This window comes from Cryptomeria japonica, chromosome 9, assembly GCF_030272615.1.
Source record: "Cryptomeria japonica chromosome 9, Sugi_1.0, whole genome shotgun sequence".
Taxonomy (NCBI): Eukaryota; Viridiplantae; Streptophyta; class Pinopsida; order Cupressales; family Cupressaceae; genus Cryptomeria; species Cryptomeria japonica.
Genome location: NC_081413.1, coordinates 87,902,654 through 87,925,889, shown reverse-complemented (window position 1 = coordinate 87,925,889; position 23,236 = coordinate 87,902,654). Strand labels below are relative to the sequence as shown.

General features: G+C 34.4%; 1 protein-coding gene across 1 annotated transcript; it reads right to left on the bottom strand.

Moving 5' to 3' along the window:
* Positions 1 to 8,856: 8,856 nt before the first annotated feature.
* On the bottom strand, positions 8,857 to 14,841 carry LOC131053351 (D-3-phosphoglycerate dehydrogenase 1, chloroplastic). Its single transcript, XM_057987949.2, has 5 exons — positions 14,155 to 14,841; positions 11,068 to 11,444; positions 10,768 to 10,878; positions 10,531 to 10,626; positions 8,857 to 10,039 (listed from the first exon to the last, which is right to left on the bottom strand). Exons 1-5 carry the CDS (start codon positions 14,801 to 14,803, stop codon positions 9,368 to 9,370), a joined length of 1,905 nt encoding a protein of 634 aa, XP_057843932.2. The 5' UTR covers positions 14,804 to 14,841; the 3' UTR covers positions 8,857 to 9,367.
* Between the last annotated feature and the right edge of the window lie 8,395 nt (positions 14,842 to 23,236).

Genomic DNA, 23,236 nt, shown 5'->3' with positions numbered 1-23,236 from the left:
TTTTGTCTTCCCTATGTACTTGGGGATCTCTTCCCCATGTACATTGTGGAGTGTGGAGACAAGAAATTCTTTTATGGAAAATCTATTGGACTCCACACTCGTCACCTCATGTCCTCTCAATCCATGTGCTCCCCTTTTCTTCAATCTCCACCCTTGATTCATCTTCATTCTCAAGCATTCATTCATCCTCCCTCAAATCTATAAATTGGGGTCTCCTCCCCTTCATTATCCATCTCCAATCCTAGTAATTTTATGTTGTTAATTTGAGCTTAGAAATCATCCAAAGCATCACCATTATAGTCAAATTTGTATCCACAATCACTTAACCATCTCATCCATCACTTGAGAATCCATTCATCCCCCATATCCATTAGTGTTGTGAAACATTGGAGAGAAATCCACATCCTATCAAAGAGATAATCCAATCAAGTGGAGAAGGGGCGCATTCTTCACTTCACCGAAGGCTCGATCAAAGGAGAAAGAGATCACATTGTGAAGGTATAAAGGTTTTTTGTGCATTTGATTGAGTTTCATGCTTTATTTTGGTTTAATCTAACATTTTTATTATCACATTGTTTTCCATTGGTTTAATTCTATTACTTGTTCTAAATTAAGCACCAACATTGTTAAATTGACCAAGATCAAGAATTTTCAGCCACTAAGGAAGAGATAGTAGTACTATTATTCAGGTTCCTATGACTTTTGAAAATATACATAGTTGAGAGTAGTATGCAACCTCAAGAGGTACTATATAGTAAAGTGAGTCATACTGGCTAATAATAGATGCATAAAACTTTTGTTATGTGGATGGTTGGATCTTTAGTTATAATCGCATTTAATACCCTTACAGTATTATGATATATAACAATTATAGTTGGCTCTGAGATTACATCTTGTAGGCATAATTTCATTATCATTCAAATCAAGAATAATGACTCATTAATTCTAAGTCTATATGCAATGGAATCAATGATCAGTTGTGACTAATAATAATGAGACAGCTTATTGTCTATTGTAGAAAATGGTAAATATATTGTTATATAATCAAATCCTTTTACACATAAAAGCAAGTGATCCAATGAATGATAATATAAAATATGATATGACAGTAGTGGCTCTGCCAATAGCTATATTGAATTTAAAATGTATACATGCCTGAGGACTTGGTGATGGCTAATGGTCTGAATGTTACTTCCACTAGATATGTCTATATCCTCTCTATGCACTCCTTGTGTAAAATTTTGCAGTTGAAGTTGCACAACACATAATAGATCTAGCTAGACAAAAAAAGACAAACTTGCAGATCCAATGCACAGAAGGTAAAATAGAGCAGCTAAGAAAGGAAATTGTATTAACCATATTATCAATTACATTATGCAAATGCATATTTATACAGAGAACCACTGCATTAGCAACGGAGGAAATGAATCCATAACAACTATCGCATGTTGAAATTTGGTGAAGGAGGTGGAGAAAGAAAGGTTAACTCGTTGTTTTCTTAGTTATCTTATTTGAAAGAGCATATAGAGCATGCAAATATCATGCAATCACAAGTTTTCCATGATTCACAAGCTTAACATAAGGAGGAGCATGCATCGGCAATTATTTGTAAATCACAGAGAGTAGAAATGCAGGTAAAGTTGCGCTAACACCCCCCCCTTAAGTCTAAGTAAGGAGACAAGCCTAATGAAAAAGAATAAAAGAGGAAAGAGGGAAGACCCAATGGGAACAAAACCCCCCTCAAAATTTACACTAATTTTGCATTACACCTACTATGCTACAGTGTTTGTCACCCAAGAAGGTCTCGCAGAAAGTGAAAATGAAAGTAAGTTGCATGAAAGAACCAAGTATCTCCCCACAATATGAAGACAATGGTAGATGCTTGAATTCTCAAAACTATATGCAAAAGATGGTCCACGATCATCGAACAACATTCCTCCCCTTAGGAAGAAAAAAAACCAAATATGTATGAATGGAGTCTCCCAAATCCTAAAAGGAATATGTAGGAAGAAATCTCATGATGTATGTTGTCTCTGAAAACCAATGTAGATCATAGTCCAAAGACAACGATGATCCCTCCAAATGTTGCTCAAATGTCTCTAAGCCATGCCAAAGTGTGACAAATACTAATAAGATAAATCAAGTACCATAGAAGATTCAAGTACAGTGACCATGGATGTATGGTGATAGCTGGACCAATGTGAATCAGGTAATGCCATGATAGAAGCAAATATAGGCAAAGAGAGAGCAAGAGGGTCTGAAGATGAGCCCATAACATTAGAAGAAGATGAATCAACTCCATAAGAGCTATCAAAAAAGAGGATATGAAGATCTTCAATGGTGTCCTCCAAATCGGCAATGTGGGATTCTACAAACAAGAAAGAAATATCTGGTAGAATCATATCTCTCTCATCAAGAGGACAAGAATTAACCTATTGAAGAGAATCTGAGAGGGCATTCGAAGAAGCCAAGATCTCTGTCAAACTGGCAGGTGGAGGTAATGAAGGTACAACAATTGTCTCTGTAGGTGGAGAAGAAGCAACTTGATATTTTGATGCATTCCCAAAAAAGAGTTGAAAGGCATTATGTAAGAAATGAGGACATCATTCATGCCCATGTTGATTGCTTCCACAATACTTGCATCTACAACCCTTATACATATACATGATTCACTCCTTAATATATCTCCAAAAGAGTACAAAAACAAAACCTTCAATACAATGGTTATTCCAATCTAAAACAACTCAATCCTCGGTGCCTACAAATAAAAGTGTTTAGCTTCTTCTTCCTAGCAACTTGCTCTAATACCATGTAAAATTTTGTAGTTGTAGCTGCACAACACATAATAGATTTAGATAGAAAAAAAAAGACAAACTCGCAGATCCAATGCATAGAAGATAAAATAGAGCAACTAAGAAAGGAAATTGTATTAACCATATTATCAATTACATTATGCAAATGCATATTTATATAGAGAACCACTGCATTAGCAATGGAGGAAACGAAGCCATAACAACTACTGCATGTTGAAATTATGGTGAAGGAAGTGGAGAAAGAAAGGTTAAATGGTTGTTTGCTTAGTTAGCTTATTGCAAAGAGCACATAGAGCATGCAAATATCATGCAATCGAAAGTTTTCCATAAGTCACAAGCTTAACGTAAGGAGGAGCATGCATCAGCAATTATCCATAAATCACGGAGAGTAGAACTGCAGGTAAAGTTGCGCTAACACCTTGTGGTCACTTTGTAGTATTACAATGCAGTGATACTTTAACGATCAAACACTAGAAGGAAATGATACCTCCATGATCGAAGTCAAGAACACGATGATACTCCATGCTCACAGTCGAGAATGCAATGATACTTCAATGCTCGAAGACAAGAATGCAATGATTGAGCCTGCGGTGGAATGTTAATAACTCCTGTAACCACTAATACCACTACATGCAAGGCTTCAACTTACTTAGCCGATAATTCAATTCCCTTAAATGCATTTAATTTATTAAATGAATATATATGTATAAATACATAATCCCACGTATAATATGTGTGTGTGTGTGTGTGTGAGATTATCTGATTGATGAAAAATCATGACCCATTTAATAGCTTGTTAAATTATTACCCCAAAGATCAACAACACACATCTACCAAAGATGTTAAAAAGACCAACTACCAACTAACTGACAAGGTGACACAACCACTCTATCTACCAAGGTGACAACTAACTTCTTAATGACTCAACACCAAGTTCATGGTTCAATGGCAAGTTCGATCAATTTATTTTCTATACACCTTTCCTTGATGATACTCTCCCTCCCTTCGAAGACGTTGCTAATCCTGCATCCTCTTGATAACCCAAAAATTATTACCTTCACGATATTCATAAAAATATCATAATCAAATAAACTATTTCAAATCCTCTCTAGAATTCAATTAAGATGCATATCCAATTGTGCAATACAAAAATATAAATGACATAACAATCACATTGCATTGTCAAGGAAAAAAAATCTTTATTGGAAAAGACAGATGTAACAACTAGGGTTTTGAAAGCTTTCATGGTTGCATTTGTAATGGTGCATTGTTGATAATACATGGATGAAAGATGCTTTGGGAGGTTGGGTTTTTCTTTCTATTCTTTGTATATGGATTCTATGTGATTGTTTTGTTGATTTCTCAATTGAGTTATGTGGAAATTGTCATATGCTTGGATGCAAGTTTCCTTTGAATAATTCACAAATCCTTATCAAAAGTATATATGAGAATTGATCTACTAAGTACTAGGTCATAGATTTATTGCATATTTATAGTTAGTGCCATAAAGGGAGACCCCCTAGGTCTTATAGAGCCTAAAGTGCAAAGGAAACAAATTGAAAGAGTTTCTTGTTCTTTGGCCTAACTTCCAACAACTTTGAGCATAAGATCACATTAGTCTTTAGAAGTTACTAGAATACAAGTTAGGGAACCACCCAACATAATAGTACTATTATATCTTTCATCTAAAACAATAAATAGATTCACATTTAGAGTCATATGTGAAGAGAAACTAAAATCAATATACCACAAAGTATCTTCATTGAAACTTATGTTCGAACAAGAAAAAAAAAATTTGTGTGTATCTTCTATAATAATGTGAGTAGATTGCTTATACCAACATTGAAACTCATATAAGCCAAATTTGGTACAATAAAAACACTAAATATATCTTTGTCTCTACCAATATCTCTACTCTTATAATTGTTGCTTCTTCCATAAAAATCAAAACCTCTTAATCATAATACCCACCTCAAGGGTTATGACTAGACTCACCTCTATCCTCATTTTTAAATGATAGTCAATGTCATATTTATGATAACCCTTCAAAAAAAAATTCTTTATTATCTCTTTTTTTCATTAGGTGTGAATGCTTCGAAACAACAATGTCAAATTTTGTCAACAATTTTTTTTTTTTAAAAAGTTAATAATATTTTGATTACCCAAATTATCTCTTAGCTCTTAGAATACTCTCATTTGATTTATCATTCCTTCAACTTTTGTGAAAAACTTATTAACTAAATTCATTTAGACTCATTTTAACATTTTCAAAACTCTCTTAGTGTTGCGGTTGAGTTGTATGAGCACCTTGTATGTATTACAAAAATTTGTCATGCCAATTTTGAATGTTCGTCGCCACTTATCTTGAGAAAAATCAATTGAATTAGTAAATCCTAAATTAGAAACAAATACCATTGTCTTTTTATTCGCATTGTTTAAGTCCTCTGTACTGTTTATCTATGTCACCAGGTTCGGCCAAAATTCAACCTTGAAGTTTGAAATTCACTGAACTTGAAACATTTTATAAAATCCATAAAAAATTCGATTAAATTCGTATAAAATATAAGGGATGACATGTTTGCCGAAAAGTGTTTTTTCCCTTGCGCGTTTTAGGGTTTCGTCGAGTTTTGTTAATAAATACGGCGGCAAACAATCAAAGTTTATGTTGAGGCTCGATTTGCAGTCGCGGACGCACCAATTCCAGTCGTCTGACCTTCAACTGCCATTGCAGACCAGTTCCAGTCGCCTGACCTTCGACTACAGATTGCATTGAGACCGATGTTGTCGACTGCCAAAGCTCGATTGTTGTAGACCAACCTTCGACTGCAGACAACCATTGCTACCCGACGTCGCTTGCCTCTCCAGAGTCCCGACCTGTGCGCTTGCCTCTCCTGAGTCCCGACCTGCACAGGTAGGCTTCTCGTGTTTTTATTTTTAAATGTTTTTAGGTTTAATAATATATTAATATTATTATTATATTATTATTTTATACAATATAATATTACAAAATACACATTTATTTATTTATAATACTTATTCATAATGTTTATAAATTTATAGTGTTTAATAGTTTATAATGTTTATTTATAAATTTATAATGTTGTTTAATATTATTATTATATAATTTATAATTTTATATTAATATTTTTTTATTATATTGTTTAATATTATTTTTTTTATTTGTTTGGTAAAGTTTAAAAAAAATTAATACATTTTTATATTTATTTATTTTTAAATGGTAGTGTAGTAATTTTATAAAATTTAATAACCAAAAATTAAAACTAGCATTTTTTATTTTTTTGTTAAAAAATGAATATATTAAATTATTAATAAATGTTTTATTAAACTTCAGTATTTTTATTTTGAAATAAATGTAATGTTTATTTAGTTTTTTCATTTAAAACTAAAAATGTATTAAATTTTTGTTTTTATGTTTATTAAACAAGAATAGTATTTATTTTGTTTTTGAAAGGTTCAAGCCAAATTTTATACTCTGTTTTTAAGAGGTCATTTGTGAAATTGTTAAAACTTAAAAGTATTTCTATTTTGAAAGGTTGAAATAAATGTAGTGTTTATTTTGTTTTTTAATTTTTCTTTCCAAACATGCAGATTTTCATTTAATGGCTCCTCGTAAATCAACTTCTGAGGCATGGAAGCATGTGACCTGAAATGGAACTCACATCAAATGTAACCTATGTGAGGGAGCTACAATTTGAACTTTAACAAGGCTTAGGGACCACTTCCTTGCTAATACAGGGGGTCCAGGTGGAGGTGTTCAAGCATGTATAGGTGCAACTCCAGAACTTAAAGCTATTCTAGAAAAAGAGTTGGTTGTTTCAATGGTAGGCAAAATGAAGAGGGCACAAAAGAAAGAGAGAATTGAAGGAGATATATCTAGATTTACATATACCATGTCTTCCTCTTCTGTGCAATCCAAACCGGTGAGCGTATCAAAACAGAGTGGAACACTGAACAACTGTTGGAAACCACTAGAGAAACAACAGGTTGATAATGCAGTTGCTCATTTGTTTTACACAAGTGCTATTCCATTCAATTTTGCGAGAAATCCACATTTCCATAATGCAGTTCAAAAAATTGCAGAGTTTGGCAAAGGGTACACACCCCTAGGTTCAAAGGCTATCAAGACAACTCTTTTGCAAAGGTCAAAAGATAGAGTGACTGAAAAACTAGCTGATGCCAAAGCCACTTGGAAGGAAACAAGTTGCACTATATTGAGTGATGGATGGTCATATATGTGTCAAAGGCCATTGATTAATGTTTTGGTGTCTTATCCTAAAGGTGTTGTGTTTTTTAAAGTCATTGACACCATGAACCACAAGAAAACTTTAGAGTATATTTTTCAAATATTAGAGGAAGCCATTCTTGAAGTAGGGGTGGAAAATGTGGTTCAAGTGGTAACTGATAGTAGAGCAAATTGTGTGGGAGTTGGGAGGCTGATTGTAGAGAAGTACCCACAAATATATTGGAGCCCATGTGCAGCCCATTGTCTTGATTTGTTGCTTCATGACTTGGCTAAATTCCCATGGGTAAATGAAGCTATTCATAGAGGGAGAGCAATTGCAAATTTCATACGGAATCATCATCTCACATTGAGTATTTATAGGCAGCATGCATCAAAGGAATTGTTGAGGCCTTATGAAACAAGATTTGCTTCATATTATATCACTTTGAAAAGAGTGGTTTAAGAAAAAGCAGCTTTGATCTGTTATTTGTTCCAATCAGTGGGAATGTTTAGTGTTTTCTAAAGGCCCTAAGGGGAAGAACATAGAGCAAATCATCCTAAACAACAATTTCTGGGAAAGTGCAGCAAAAGTTTTGCTTGTATGTGAACCAATTGTTGATGTGCTTCGTATGGTTGATGGTGACACTCCTTTCCTCGGCATGCTTTCATGGACTAGTGTAAGGAATCTATTCAAAAAGCACTAAGTAATGAAGAAGCAGAATATATGCAGATATGGGAGACAATTGATTACAGATGGAAAATGATGCACTCACCTTTACATGCAACAACTTACTTTTTGGAGCCTAAGTTGTTTGCTATTGATAGAAGGGGTGATAATGATACATGGCAGGGCTTTACCAAGCCATTAGCAGGTATGTACCAGATCAGAAATTGCAGCACTAATCAAAGATCAAAGTTGGCAATACAAGAGAGGAGAAGGGATGTTTGGAGGGGCAGACACAAAATATGACTCGCCACGTATGCTTGGATATAGATGGTGGATCGCTTATGGATCATCAGCTCTTGAACTGCAAGAGTTTGCTATTCGAATTTTGAGTCATGGAGCAAGTTCATCAGCTTGTGAGAGGAACTAGAGTTGCTTTAACCACATCCATTCCAAAAAGAGGAACAATTTGTTGATTGGAAAGTTGGGAGATCTTGTCTATGTTTGCAGCAATTTGAAATTGCTGATGAACAAATCAGCAAAGAGCACTTCTTTAGAACAAACTCTTGAAGGCATAGCAATGCCAGATGCAGATGAGCCTGACTGTGCAGATGATGAACTGAGTAGTGATACAGATGATGATGATTTGGCATCCCAGCCAGGTTCTCTTGATGACTTAGAGAGTTATTTTAAAGTTTTAAAGTCTTTGACTGTTATTGTACCTTTTTGACAAAAGAACATCTTTGCAATCGTGAAAGCAAATGTTTCTTATGGTTTATATTTTATAAATGTGTCGTCTTTTTGTAATGATTTCAAATCTATTTATCAATGTTAAACTATTTAAGCAATTTTATAAATATATTACATATATTTATTAAAAAATTAAAAAATTACATATAACGAATTTAATTCGAATTTTATACATATCAATTTTTTTCCTCATGAAACTTCATTCGAATTTCAAAACTGTCGAACTTTGAATTCAAATACAAACCTGGTGACTTAGCTGTTTTATTTAACAAATTAATATCATCCGGTTCTTCTTACCCCTGCTAACAATTTCCCACATACTTACATTAAGTCTCACCAGTTATCCGTACCTGCTCAAACTGACATTTTATAAGATTACAGCTCAATAAAGACAATGAGGCAACTGATTTTAATATAAATGCTGAGATCAACAAAGCACAATAGAAACACAGATTACATAATATGGAATGCCATGTGTACGGCATCACAATCCTTTAGGATAAGCAAATATACATATTTGCTAAAACAGTAATGCTTGCAACCCGAAATTTCATACATACCCTTTTCCATGAAGTAACATATGAAATATCAGGAAAACAAATACAACCTCCAGAATGTCTGGTCCAAAATAACCAATAGAATACAAGAAGAATGAGGACATGAAGAGCTGGTTACAATCATATATCCTTCCCCAGCTGCGGCAATGAGAGATTTTTTTTAATACTCGAAATTGAATGAATGATATTAGATTATCTTGACTCACATGATGTAGAAATACCAAAGCTGTTTTCTGCTTGTGCCATATAATTTAGCTTTGCTGCTAATGCCAACTCCATAAAGCATATAGAGCATGTAGTTGACCTGGTTGACTCTGCTGCCTCAAGCAGAATTATCTGGCTACAACTTGAGGAATACGATTTCTTCAACTGCCGGAACTTCATGAATCCTCTTTAAAGTTTCCTTTGGAGCTTCATCATCTACCCCTATTGCCATGATAGCCTTCCCCCTAGGAGCAGTTCTCCCAACACTCATGAAGTTCACGTTGACATTTTCAGATCCAAGAATGCTTCCCACTTTTCCAATTATGCCAGGTTGATCAACTTGCCTGCAAAGTATGAGACTTCCCTCAAGACTAACATCCACATCAAAGTTCCCAACCTTAATAAGGCGTGGAATTCCATCTTTAATCTTCCCTTCAACTGTGATGTCTCCACCTTCAGACAATGAACTGTCAAATTTGGACTCCACATGTGCAAGTTGTACTTGGATTGAATCCAACGGTAGTGCAGGTGAGCCATCACCAGGTACTTTTTCCTCAGCTATTTTCAGACCCCTTTGCTTTGCTACAAAATCGGCATTGACAAGGTTCACAAATGAATCTGATACAGGTTCAATTATTCCTTTAGTAATCATTGCACGAAGCAACCTTGTGTCCAATTCATCTGCAGCCCTAGCAGAGGTATAGGTCACCTTCACTACTTTCACACCACTAACTCCTGCTACTAACTGTACAGCAAGCCTTCCCAGCTTTTCTGCTAACATTACGTAGGGAGAAAGTTCGGAGAGCACCTAAGGCAAAACAATCAGATAATTCTATCAAACTTGTGCCCGTATAAAGAAAAATACCACATGCACAAAATAAAAGATAAACCTTCGTGATAGAACTGATAGGAACAATTAAATACCAAAATGTGTAACACCGCCAAGAACTGCTAAGAAAAGAACTCAAAACTAGTGCACAAACATACAAGCTGTTTATGGGGGAATAGTGAATAATCCTATGGTGGGATTTCAGTATAGATTAAAACTTATGTCCTTAACTAAGAGACCGAATCAGGGTCTTCGGCAGCCTAACCACTTTCCTTACAATTTATTCACATAAGCACACATGAACCTGCGAAGATTCGCTACGGTATAACAATTTCTGTGAGAACGGAACTCATAACATTGCATTTGTGAATATAGATCTTAAATTCCCACGCAACGAAATGCAGCAACAACCGTCAGAATTCAAAAGAACGAAATGAACAAGCCATGAGTATTTTCGATATGGAGAGTACCTGAGCAGGAACCATAGGTGCATTTACAGCTGTTGCGGACAGCTCACCTCTCAGGGCCCCAACAACAGCTTCAGCTATTTCTATAGCCACACCTTCCTGCATAAATTTGATTTTGATTAATATTCTCGAAGTATGAAATGAGCATGTCCTCATTATGCCAAAATGCGTGCAAAATATGAATAATGCTCTGTATTGATTATCAATTGTAGATATTTTTTTTGTCCACAAATTGTGTACCTGTGCTTCTACTGTACTCGCACCCAAATGAGGTGTAACAATGACCTTCTCATGCTGCACTAACTTGTTGTCTTTAGCTGGAGGTTCTTCTGTAAATACATCTAGTGCAGCCTGTTTTTTATAGTTTTACAAGATTCTGTTAGCAACCAAGTAGCACTTGAATACCAATAACTTAAAAAATATGTACATAAATGATATGAATGGCTCATTTTTTTTCTTCACCTGTCATGCTACATGCAGATAGAAATATTTATATCGCAATTCTAATATAGCGCAGAAACAGAGGCACTATTGACATACCTGAGCAACAACACCATTGTCAAGTGCCCGCACCAGAGCATCCTCATCTATAACACCTCCTCTAGCAACATTCACAATGCGCACTCCCTTCTTCATCTTACCAAAACTTTCATCATTGAAAATCTTGTTTGTAGTAGGAGTCAGGGGCATATGGAGGGAAATGAAATCGGCAACAGAAATAGCCTTATCGAATGATAATAAATCCACACCAATGGCATGTGCCCTGTCAGCAGCGGCATATGGATCGTGCGCAACAACATGCATCCCCAATCCTTTTGCACGCCTAGCAACTTCTGATCCAACCTTCCCAAAGCCCATGACTGCAAGAGTCTTTCCCACTAGTGACACCCCCACATATTTATTCCTCTGCCACTTACCTGTAAGAGCAAGAAGTTCCAATCACGGACAGTTACGACAAGATTATGTGGTGCAATCACAAAATAATTCCAAAAACAAGGTAATAGAAAATAAAAGCACAGTGAATAATAATTTCTCGAGGGTCATCAAGATGATGCATATTTAAAAGGAAACTTCTCTCAACAAGCATTTTCTCTATAAACAGAGGTTACTTCTGGATACCTTTGTCTATACAGACATCAGAAATGAAAATCTTATGGAGAAGAGTTTAAAAAAACCTAAGTCCCTTCTTAATAAGATTTTCATTTCTGATGCGTTTCCCTTCTGGATACTCTCCGATGGAACATAAAACGAGTGCATCTCTGTTTCCCATGAAGATGGCCTATTTCCAAAACAAAGCCCAACTATAAAAGCAAAGTAGGGAAGAAAGACAGATATTGTGGGATTTATTTTAAATACCTGATCATACGCGTTAGATAACCGTGATCATGAAAGATAATAAGATACATGCTATGGTGAGTATGGTAAGTTTTAAATTAAAATGAGCTCCATGCATGCAAAAAAACCTTTGGTAATGACCCGAACGGTCAATGATCTGGAAGACTTCTTTGGAAAGAATTGAACTAGTGTAATCCAACAAAGGCGTAACAATGTAATTGACATAAACATTTTCAGCCAGAAATCAAGCAAATGTTTACACTCATAAATCACTAAATTATTCCAAAAACTACATCATTGTTTGAAACTTCATTTAATATGATCCAACAAAGGTGTATACATGTAGTTGAAATTAACATTTGCAGCCAGAAATCCATCAATTGTTTACACTTACAAATCACTAAATTATTCAATAAGCTGCATCATCGTTTGAAACGTCACTCAACATGTCCAGGGTAATTGAGAACAAGAGCTAAAATAGAATACTGCATGCATATACACAATATATTTACTAATGGTCTTTGTGCTGCTATGCTTTACTGAGATTCATTCCAACAGACAGCCATCTAGGCTTGAATTCAAACAAAATAGGTGGGGAGAGGGCATGTTGATTTAAATTCTTGATAAGAAAATGTGCCCTTATTGTTGGACAGTGGTCCCAAGACCATCGACCTCGCGAGCCCATAATAACCCAGAGTCCACACTTACTAGGTGGTAAAACAGAGCAATTTCATTTTTGCCTCTCCATTGGTTGAAATTTTTCTCTCTCAGCAGACAAATTTGTTACAATAAAATTACCGCTATTATTAATTTTATTTTTTTAAATTAAATTTTTTCAAAGAAATTCAGAAAAAGAAAATAAAATCTAAATGAAAAAAAATTAAATCATAAAATAATTTAAATATTATAAAAATAAACATGAAATAATTATATTGAAAAATTAATAATAACAATCTATAAAAACAGCAGAATATTATATATTTTTAAAATTTAAAATCTCTCTAATTGTTTATTGCATTTTAATAAAAAAAAAAAATGTTAAACGTATGTTTATAATAATTTTAAAATAAAAAATACTAAATTTTCTGATGTTCTACCGAAGGAGCGCCCCTTAGAATAGTAGGTCACGTAGGTCCCTTACAACTAATCTACCTCCCGGGGGGCCACTCACCCACCCTACATGGGCCCTCCCTCATCTTAAATTCCCTCCCACCTGGGAATATTCTTTTATAATATTATAACTCATTATATTAAAAAATAATGAATTAAATGCATAAAATCAAACATAAAGTAAGGTTATTTCTTTATTTTAATGAAAGAGGAGACAGATTTATCAGTTTTTAGAGAAAACAATTCCAAACACTTCACTTCAAGTACGACAAAAGTTGTCAATTTGACCGAGATCTGTCTCATATGAAGAAAAAGGAACAGTGAAATTGTGTTTTCCCCAAAATTCATTTCTCTAAATCTCGAAGAAAAAGAAATAAAATGACAAAATAATAATCTAAAAAGACTGTATAATTCTCTAAAACACAGAAAGATCAGTCGATTTGTACACACCAATCCGTCACGAAGTAAAAATCGCTGATCTTAAGTTCCTGTTAAATTTCTTGGCAAATTTTTTTGGCTACAGGCACTCTATAATTCAGTCAAAAGCATCAAAAGCTTTATTAGCTTTATTGAAAAGTCCTAATAGAACAAAAGGAGATCTCACCTATAACTATTAATCTTTCCTCATGCAAATTTCCTAAAGCTAGAGAGAACAATTCAAAACACTTCACTTCAAGCACGACAAGATTTTGCTGGTTTGACCGAGATCTGTCGCATATGAACAAAAAAGAACAGTGAAATTGTTTTTCCCCAAAGTCTATTTCTCTAAATCTGGGAGAAAAAGAACTTAAATGACAAAATAATAATCTAAAGGACTGTATAATTCTCTAAAATGCAGAAAGATTGGTCGATTTGTACACAGCACTTCGCGACACGCAGAAAGATTGATCGATTTGTACACAGCACTTCGTCGCGAAGAAAAAATCGCTGAAACATTTGCTAAATTTTAAGTTTCTGTGAAGTTTCCCTAACAAATTCTCTTGAACTAAGGCAATTTGCTCTATATCTAAATGAAAAGCACCAATACCTTTTATTAGCTTTATTTAAGAGTCCTAATTGAAACAAAAGAAGATCTCACCTATAACAATTCATCTTTCTTCACGCAAATTTCCTGAAACTACTATTCATTAAACAAAGAAAAGTTAAAACAGAGCAATTAAGAAAAAAATGTTAAAAGCTAACCCTCTTTCATGGAAGCGCTGGCCTGAGGCACGTTCCTTGCCATGGCGACAAGAAGTGCTATGCCGTGCTCTGCAGCCGCTACAGTGTTTGCAGTGGGAGCATTTAACACCAAACACCCGTACTCTGTTGCGGCATGGAGATCCACATTATCAATCCCCACGCCGGCTCTTCCAACGACCTTGAGGCGTCCCTTCGAAGATTCGAACACCTCTCGTGACACCTTTGTTCCACTGCGCACGATAATAGCGTCGCAATGCGAGATCTTTGAACACAGCTCCTCAGGCGTGAGGCCATACGAGCAGTCAACGTTCGCAAAGCTTCGAAGCACCTCAAGCCCTGCTTCGCCCAGCTTTTCCGCGACAAGAATCGTAGGCTTCACATCCAGCCTCCGAATCGACGGCTCTGCTCCTGCTCCCGAGATCTCGTAGCTGATCCCTACCGTCGGCCTCTCTAAAACACGAAGCGCCAAGAAATCCCTCTTAAGCGATCTGCTGCTCAGGGAGAGCTTCCCGGGGACTAAAGGACTCACCGGTAATGGCGTCCACTTGCACGAGCTTCGAACCGGCAACGTCTTGGAAGCGCCATTAGAATACCTGCTGATTTTTAATGGCGCCGAAGCGTTGAGATTGGAATTGAGCAGGGCCTCCATGGTGCTCGCCTTTCCACGCTCTAACTCAAATTTCTCATTGTCCTTTTAAAACATTTCAGACTTCGGGTTTCCGCGTATTACCTATTTTACAATAGTAAAAATTGTTTACTGTTGGTCCCCACTCTCCCACCTACAACGCACTAGCTCAGAAACCCCATCTACCATATATACAATGCGTATATTCCAAACGTGTCTTAGTATGTCAGCGAGAATCTAATAGAGTGTATATATTTAGGATTCCTATTAAAAAAATAATAATAATCTCATATTTAAACTCTAACGAGGTTCTAGGTAGAGGGTCTCTGGTTGAGCGCGTTTATTAAATGAATGAAAAATATTTCATTTTTTTATTTTTAAGAGGAAGGTGAATTTAATTTAAAAATCTGAGATATCTATATACAAACATGAAAGAATCTGACCAACTGTTATATGATTCGTTGGCAAAAGCCTTCTTAATTTTGCATTAAACCAATCATTGTAATTAATATTTTTTTATATTAATATTATATTTTTATATAATTTTAAAGAGAGATTTGGTACTTTTGATGGATTAGGTCTTTTCATTTGTACTATTTTAGTTATGGTAAATTTTGTGGTTGGTATATGAATTTTATAGTTGGTATATAAATTTAAAAGAAGATTTGGTGATTTTGGATTATTTTTTTTAATTTGTACCAGTTTAATTTAAGGATGGTTTTTGTTTTAATTATATAGAGATTTAGATATCTATATAATTTAATTATTTTTGTTTTAAAAAATTATAAGAAAATATTTGTTATTTAGTAGGCGTAACATTAAATGACTCTTACCCGGATCATTTTAATGACTAGACAATAAATAATTTAAAAATAAGTTAAATACTAAAATCTAAATTCAAAGCAACTTCCTATTATTATTAGATTTAAAAGAAACTTCTATTTTTTTCATGCAAACCATTTCATATTCTTAAATAAGATTAAATTCTAAAAAGATTTTTTTAAATTACTATCACTTGAAATAATGAAAATAGTAAAAATTGTAAGTTTAATTTGTATTGGACTATAATTTGTGATTTTTATATTTGAAAAAATGTCTTTAATTCTCACAAATGTATTGTATTCGTCACCTTAATCTTTCTTCAAATATGTATGTAACTTGTCACTGAAAACTTTTTTTTTAAAAGTATTGTGATTTCTACAATAACAAGAGAGAATTTTCACCTCGAATTGGTTAGGACCATACATCATCATTAAAGTCTATGGTTTGGGTGCTTAGAAATTAGCTGAAATTGATGGTACACCTCTCAAGGATCCAATTAATGCTATGTACTTACATAGATAATATGCTTAATCTTCTTTATCCATTCTCTGTTGAATGGTATACTAGTATATTCATCTTTAAAGCATGATATGTTAGATAGTTAGACTCTCTTTCTATTTAGCATATATTGCTTCTTTCATGAGAAACTTTTGGTTGCCTTGGATTCATTTTGTAGTTTATTTTTCATAGATTAAGAAATTAGTTTCTTTATCTTAGCATATAGTTCAGTATTCCATGTGCCATGTTAATTAGATCATGTTGTATTTAGTTCAAAAATCGTTAGCTAGATCACATTGATATTTAACTTAGCATGAGTACATTACGTCAACCCTTGTTGCATTTAGTTTAACACTTATGATAAGTTGTTTAATTAGTTCATTTATCAATTTAAAAATTGTAACATTCATTAAGAAATATACATGGGTTGGTTAATCAATCACAATTGTATTAAATGAGAGATTCATGTTGATCATTATGTTTTTCTTAGATCTTTGTTGCATTTTAATCAAAGCAATATAACACTTTGTTTTGAATTAAATTGCATATGACATCTCTGTAAAGCATCTCAAAAAAAAAACATAATAATATATATACATAATAGCTTTCGATATAGGATATACAACAAAATCATCACTAAAATGAAATATGGTGTACAATCATAACATATCTCATCACCCTACAAATGAAGGTTAGTAGAGCCCTTGGGTCCTAGTGTTGGTGATTGTAGGAAAGAGGAATGTCTATGTGATTTCATAGATCATGAGCGACACCGCATCTCTATCCCCCAAACAACAACTATGAGCTTCATTACCTCATTCATGAGCTAAATTTTCTTGTGATGTAGGTGCTTTGTCTTAGCTTGTGCTTGCTCTACCTCAGCCTATAGGGAATCAAATCTATCATCATACTTTGTTGTTAGTTGTACCATAAGCTCAAAGATGTCCTTGTGTCTCCCTACACTATGTTATTGCCTAGGATTATGCACTGATCATCGAGTACCCACAAATGAGACCATCCCCCTGATGATGAGGCTCACAAATTTATTGTGAATGTGGTATTTATGATTATGATTGGTTTTCATTGATGTCAATGTATGGTTTTGGTGTTGATAATCCAGAAGTTGTGTTCCCAGAATCTTTAGTGCTTCCGAAGATGTGTTTCAGCATGGATTAGTTGAGTTGATGGTGATCTGAATGTTTTTGTTTATCGAATATGGTGTTGATCGATTGTATTCATGTGTATCTTGGTTTCATTCTTATTTTTATTATATTGGGCAATGATCTTTGGGTCTGGATTAAGTCCGAAATTCAAGGATGTGTAGTAGCATTGGTGTAGCGTGTGAGTCATGATTTGGGTCTGAAATTTGTAATGGATGTAATGTGTTGATCGGACTGATGATGTGTGTTGTGGTATGGTCTACTTCTCATTCCTTTCCACCACTGGAATGTTTAGTGTTGACTTATTTTTAGATCTATGTCTTGGTCAACTTAGAAGATTATGTTTCTCGGAGACTATATATATATATCACTAATACATTTAGCCTAAAATTCCGACGGAGAAGGTATATTGTGATCAAACTTGATATTTTTTTGAAAAAATGCCCGATTTCGTTGGAATTCCAATGATAATGCAACATTTGGTTTCGATGGAGAAGGAATTGGCAATGATATTTGGGTTTTTTTTAGAAAAAGTGTCTGCGTTCATCGAAATTTCGACGACCGCATGCATTACTTTAAAAAAAAAAAGACCAAGTCATTTTATAAATCTCGCCTCTTTACAAAATCCCCCCTCTCATTCGTCCCGCCTCTGTAGCGAACCTATGGGTTTAATCGTGGCGGGGAAGACCATTGGTGTGACAAACACGGCCGCAGTGGGGAATGGGGGCACGAAGTGCCACGGGCACAAAGTGCCACGGGCTAGCACATAACCAGCGAGGACGACCGCAAGGGAGCCCAAAATGGGTTGTGTAAACGGCGACGCCCGGGCCTCCATCAACAACAATAAGAGCTATGGACGGAGGAAGAAGTTCGCCCGCAAAAAAAGCTACGGACGGAGGAAGAAGTTCACCCGCAATAAGAGCTTCCTCTATGCTGTATATCCGACGTCACTGCCATGTCAGGCTGGAAGTGGCGATGTAGTATGATTCGGTGGAAGTGGAGGCGGACACTAGCCGACATTGATCAATCAGTCGCTGGTAATTTATTTATTAACTAGTCTTCATTAGTTTACTAATTTGAAAGAAATTAGGAAAGGTCTAGTACCTTGTAGAGTCACTATAAAAGTTTTAAAAGAAGATTGTGATTTACCTTCCTCTAAATGTGTTACTAGTATAGGGAGATCCTCTCTCCTCTACTTCCTTGATCTTCTTGAGACCTATTCATTCTTATAGTATGTAGTTCAGTTAATTCATATATCGTACTAAAAACCCCATCTTCATTATTTTCATCATTGATATTTGAGAATAGATTCAAAAAAGTCATATTGTTTATAGAGATATATGTCTTCTTCTACTACACCCCTCCATGATATTGCATTAGTCATGTAGACTAATTTAACAATTGTGTTCTTACAAGAGCAATTTGAAGTGATGTGGCAAAGCTTGTTGCAAATATAGTAGATTATAGTTTTGGATCGAGGCTTGGGATACTTGCACTTGCAAAGGTAAGTGTGCTCGAAGCATGAAAATGATGATGATTAAAGGATCACTTACAAAAAAATGAGTTTGTATTTTTTGTGAGAGTAATGCTTGTGAGTAAAGGGCTAGCAACCAAAGGGGCCAGTTTAAGGAAAGTAAGGATCACGAGACTTGTTTTATTGCTTAGTAAAATTTTGAATATATTTGTTCTTATTGATGAAATGAATTATTTCAATTTGAGCCATATCAATGAGATGAATCAAAGAACAAGTAGCAATAATTGTTGGTGTAATAGGGATATTACCTAGCTACTTCCACTATTAGGTCATTTTTATGCCTTATCATTTAAGTTTACTTAAGGTATACATAGGATACTTATCACTTTATGTCTCATATCATAAGATTAAGATACTTTCATAATCTTATGATATCCTACATGTCTCATCTTGACCTATATAATCAAGGGGTTCTATTTATAATCTCATTCATTCATATTGTAAACTTGCATTCATTGATAGGAATATAGTTTATTCGTGTCATATTGATCTTCTCATTTTGTTGTGCTTTCCATTAGACCTCTATATCTTGGGTGGCTATCTCCATAGTCAACTCTTAAAATATTTACCTTTCTAGATTCTATAAAAGAAATGGTTTTATCAAGAATATCATATGGAATAGCTTCTAAATATTTGCATTTGATAACAATATTGTTAGAGCATTTTTCTTTATAGGAAAATAATCTAAACTAGACTTTTTTTTTCAAGCTAAGACAAAACAAAGTAAGGTAGTACAATAATCACTTTGTCTAAATTGAGATTTTTTGGCAAAATTTTCCAAAAAAATCTCTAAATTAGTCACATAAACATAATTTCTCACTATCTTCTCCTCCATATAACCCCTTGGATCAAATAAGGGTATAATTTTGAATGCTCTCAAGTTATGCATAGTAATATCTTTGTCACATTGTTTTAAGTTTCATATCTCATGGCAGTGGTTACTCTTGTCATATGATTGCTATTGTGTAGATGGGTCCTTGAGCCCTGGTTTAATCCCATTTTTTTAATCTATATCAAAGATATTCTTGGCATCCTCACTCAATGGCGATCAAGCTCTCCCTACCCAGATTAACCTATCTCTAAATTTGGAAAATGGGTGTAGAAGTTTGAGTATGAGTACTCTTTGGTTATTTGTCATGCTTGTAAGGAGAAAAGTAAGGATGAAACTTTCCCTATTTCCCAGGAGATTCAAAATATTGATTCTAATCAAGGGAGATCCCATTTGGATTGTTCAAGGATATATAATGCTTTGGGTTCTAATGATGGATGTGCCAATGATATTATGTCCCTTCATTGTCTCAAGAAAATGGGATTTGGAGAGAAGGGTCCTTCCTTTGTGCTCAATCAAAGAGCTTTGGATCAATTTTTTAAACCACCCTGATTTTAGGATGGTTCATTTTTGCTTTAGTTATTATGCCTCTTGTTATTTTGTTGTTTTGGAGCTATTTTGTTTTGTTGTTTTGTTGGGATTAATGCTTCATCTTTCTCTTTGCACAAGGGATCAAGGCCCTTTCAAAATCCCTTCTTATCTAATTAAAAACACTCAATGATGATGGATCATTATAGTCCCCCCTCTATGCTTGGATTTAAAAATAGAATGAACTCTAACTACTTGTTTAATTCTAATAGAATATGACATTAGGGTACCTAGGTAGCATAAGTGGTTGTTCACTAAATTCTTCCACCTTAATGATAGTTAATGTTAAGGATTGAATGAAACAAACTCTTGTTCATGGATCACCTTCTTAGCCTCCTATGGAAGTCATTCTTTGTGTGGTCTACCATGACCATAATCAGGGTCTTAATAAATGTATTAGATACTCTCTATTATCAATAAGAGAGTTATCATAATATAGTTGTGGCGAGTGGTTACAAATAAGATTAGTGGGTCTATAGTTCCCACTTGGTTTGTACTTAGAAACATTATCATTTCTTAGTTGTATGGAAACTACAAATTCATGCATCTAGGCAACAATACACACTAGCTATTATATGATTCCACTAATGAGAAAAGCCTAGTCAATCTTATAGTTTGTGGAATTAGTCATGTCCCTCATATAGAATATCTATATATGGAGTATTCTTGCCTATAGATTACCTATTATTTTGCTTAATAATGTGATTATTTCACATACATCATAAAAGTGCCCTTCTAATATGTTTGTGCATCAATCTTGAAACCATATTTTTATTAACCAACCAATGATAAGAATTATCTTAAACACGCCTCTATATTTGAATCCCACTAGCTTTGATAATCAACCATAATAACCTTAACAATGCATCGACGGCAACAATGCCTAATAAATCATCAATTGTCTTAGGTGAATCTAGCCAAAGCCAACCCATCAAATCCACTAATCTCCCTTGCATCCCAATCATAAAATTTTATGGTTGTTGGAACAAGCTTGGGAGATTGAAGAGATATAAGGAACATTTCAACTTCCAAAATACCGAAGGAACAAAAATAATTAGCTAACACATCTTCTTTTGGGAATTTTTGTATTTAGTTCTTCCTTTGCAAATCAACATACCCTATTTTGGTTTCCCAAATATTTACTAAATAACTTTGGAGATAAATTGGGAAGAGAATCCATCATATAGATATTTATTTTCAACAGCCTTAGAGGACATTGTTTTGTCTATCATTTATTATAATAGCTAATACCCAATTTTTTATAAGATAACAAGCAAAACCTCCTCTTCACAAACTATGTTTTCCTTAATAATCCAAGAATGAAAAAAGGAACCCACATAAAAATTACTTACTCCCTACCATGAAGGCAAAAGAACATCCAATTTAAAGATAGATGTACCAAAAGGAAAGAAATATCACCTCAAAATCTGTCTTGAACTTATACATTGAATCTATACACACGAGAATCCCCTTAATAACTCTCTCACAACTTTCAATGCTAGAAGAATGAGTGTTTTCACAAGACTTTCATACTATGATATTTATATCAAGATTCACTTGCATAGTTTTAGAGTCAAGCTGACCCATTCTCATGAGTAGTTTACATGAACCCCTCATAAGAATGGATCACTTAGTACTCATTTCATCAAAGTGATGCTCATAGTGGTGAAGCATTAGGGATTCCTAGGAGGTCACCCATACTAATACTACTCTAAATCAAGCATGTTTAACCATGTAGATTATCCCAAGATCAAACCCATTCAACTTGTCACCCCATTTGCAAAACCTTCATCAAGTGGTGTGCCTTATAAACCATTCATTATAGAGCAACTTTAGCTTATCCATTGACAAGTGGGAGGTGTTGATGTGTTTTTTATGCACATGCGAACGTAGAATAAAATACCCAAAAGTATCTTATCCTCTCTTGAACAAAGTTACTCAAATGTTGGAGATTTGCTTAAGGATCACTTGAGACAACTCCAAGGTTCTGGTATGTCGGGTCATGACGTGTGGATAAACATAGTTGGTTGATGTGATTGCTGGTATCACAAGGGGACTTACGTTGAATTGTTGAATGCTTGAATAGCTGGAACTTCATCATTTGATATTTCAATCTTGCGATGCTTTTTGTCCTAAACTAACTTGAATTGAAAAAAGGGCAAAAGGTGAAGTGTTAATAAAATCTATTCTAAGGCCTAGACTGTAAGAAGATGGATGAATGATTAGATGGAATCCTACTGAGTGAGGTCTCAATATAGGGTTATATGAGACAGGGGTAAGTTCAATAGTGATTTCTCCTCTACAACCTTTTCCAGTCTGTGCGAAAATGAGAGCTTGACAACATTCTTTCGCTTTTAGCTAGCTAAATTTTTCAAGAATTTTATCTCTATATTTAATATTTATTTTCTTGCATGAATCTATTAATTTTGAGATAACAGATCTTGCCTTCATGAATTGATCCTAGTTTATCCCTTTAACCCTGATTAATTTATTTAGAGTCTTTAGTTCCATTTTAATCCTTCCTTTTACAATTAAATATTATTAAAAAATTGTATTATTGTTCCAAATTTTGTGGATATTTAGGAGACACAAATAAAATATAAATGTAATCATTCCATATTTTTGTAGGAGATATTGGAATGAGACTAATAGGAAGAGTAGTAAACATGAGTCACAATGAGCACTTTAGAATAAATCTAAACATTATAAGGAATAGTAGCTTGAAAAAATAGAAGCATAATTTATTTTCCAATATGCAAGATTATTACTTGGGAAAGAATCTTGAAAGAGGATTGAAAAGATTCCTTGAGCTAACATTGTCTCACTTATCCAAAATTATGAGGAAGGATTCATTAATGAAATGGTCATTAACAAGATGGAGAGAATAATAATTAGGAAGAGATAGATTTCACATGCTACTAGGTGACTAGATTGGAGAGAAACTAGAGGCAAATCATTTAGCTTGGCCATGACACAAAGTCTTAGAATAGATGCCAACCTTGGTGAATGGAATAAAAATCCCAAAC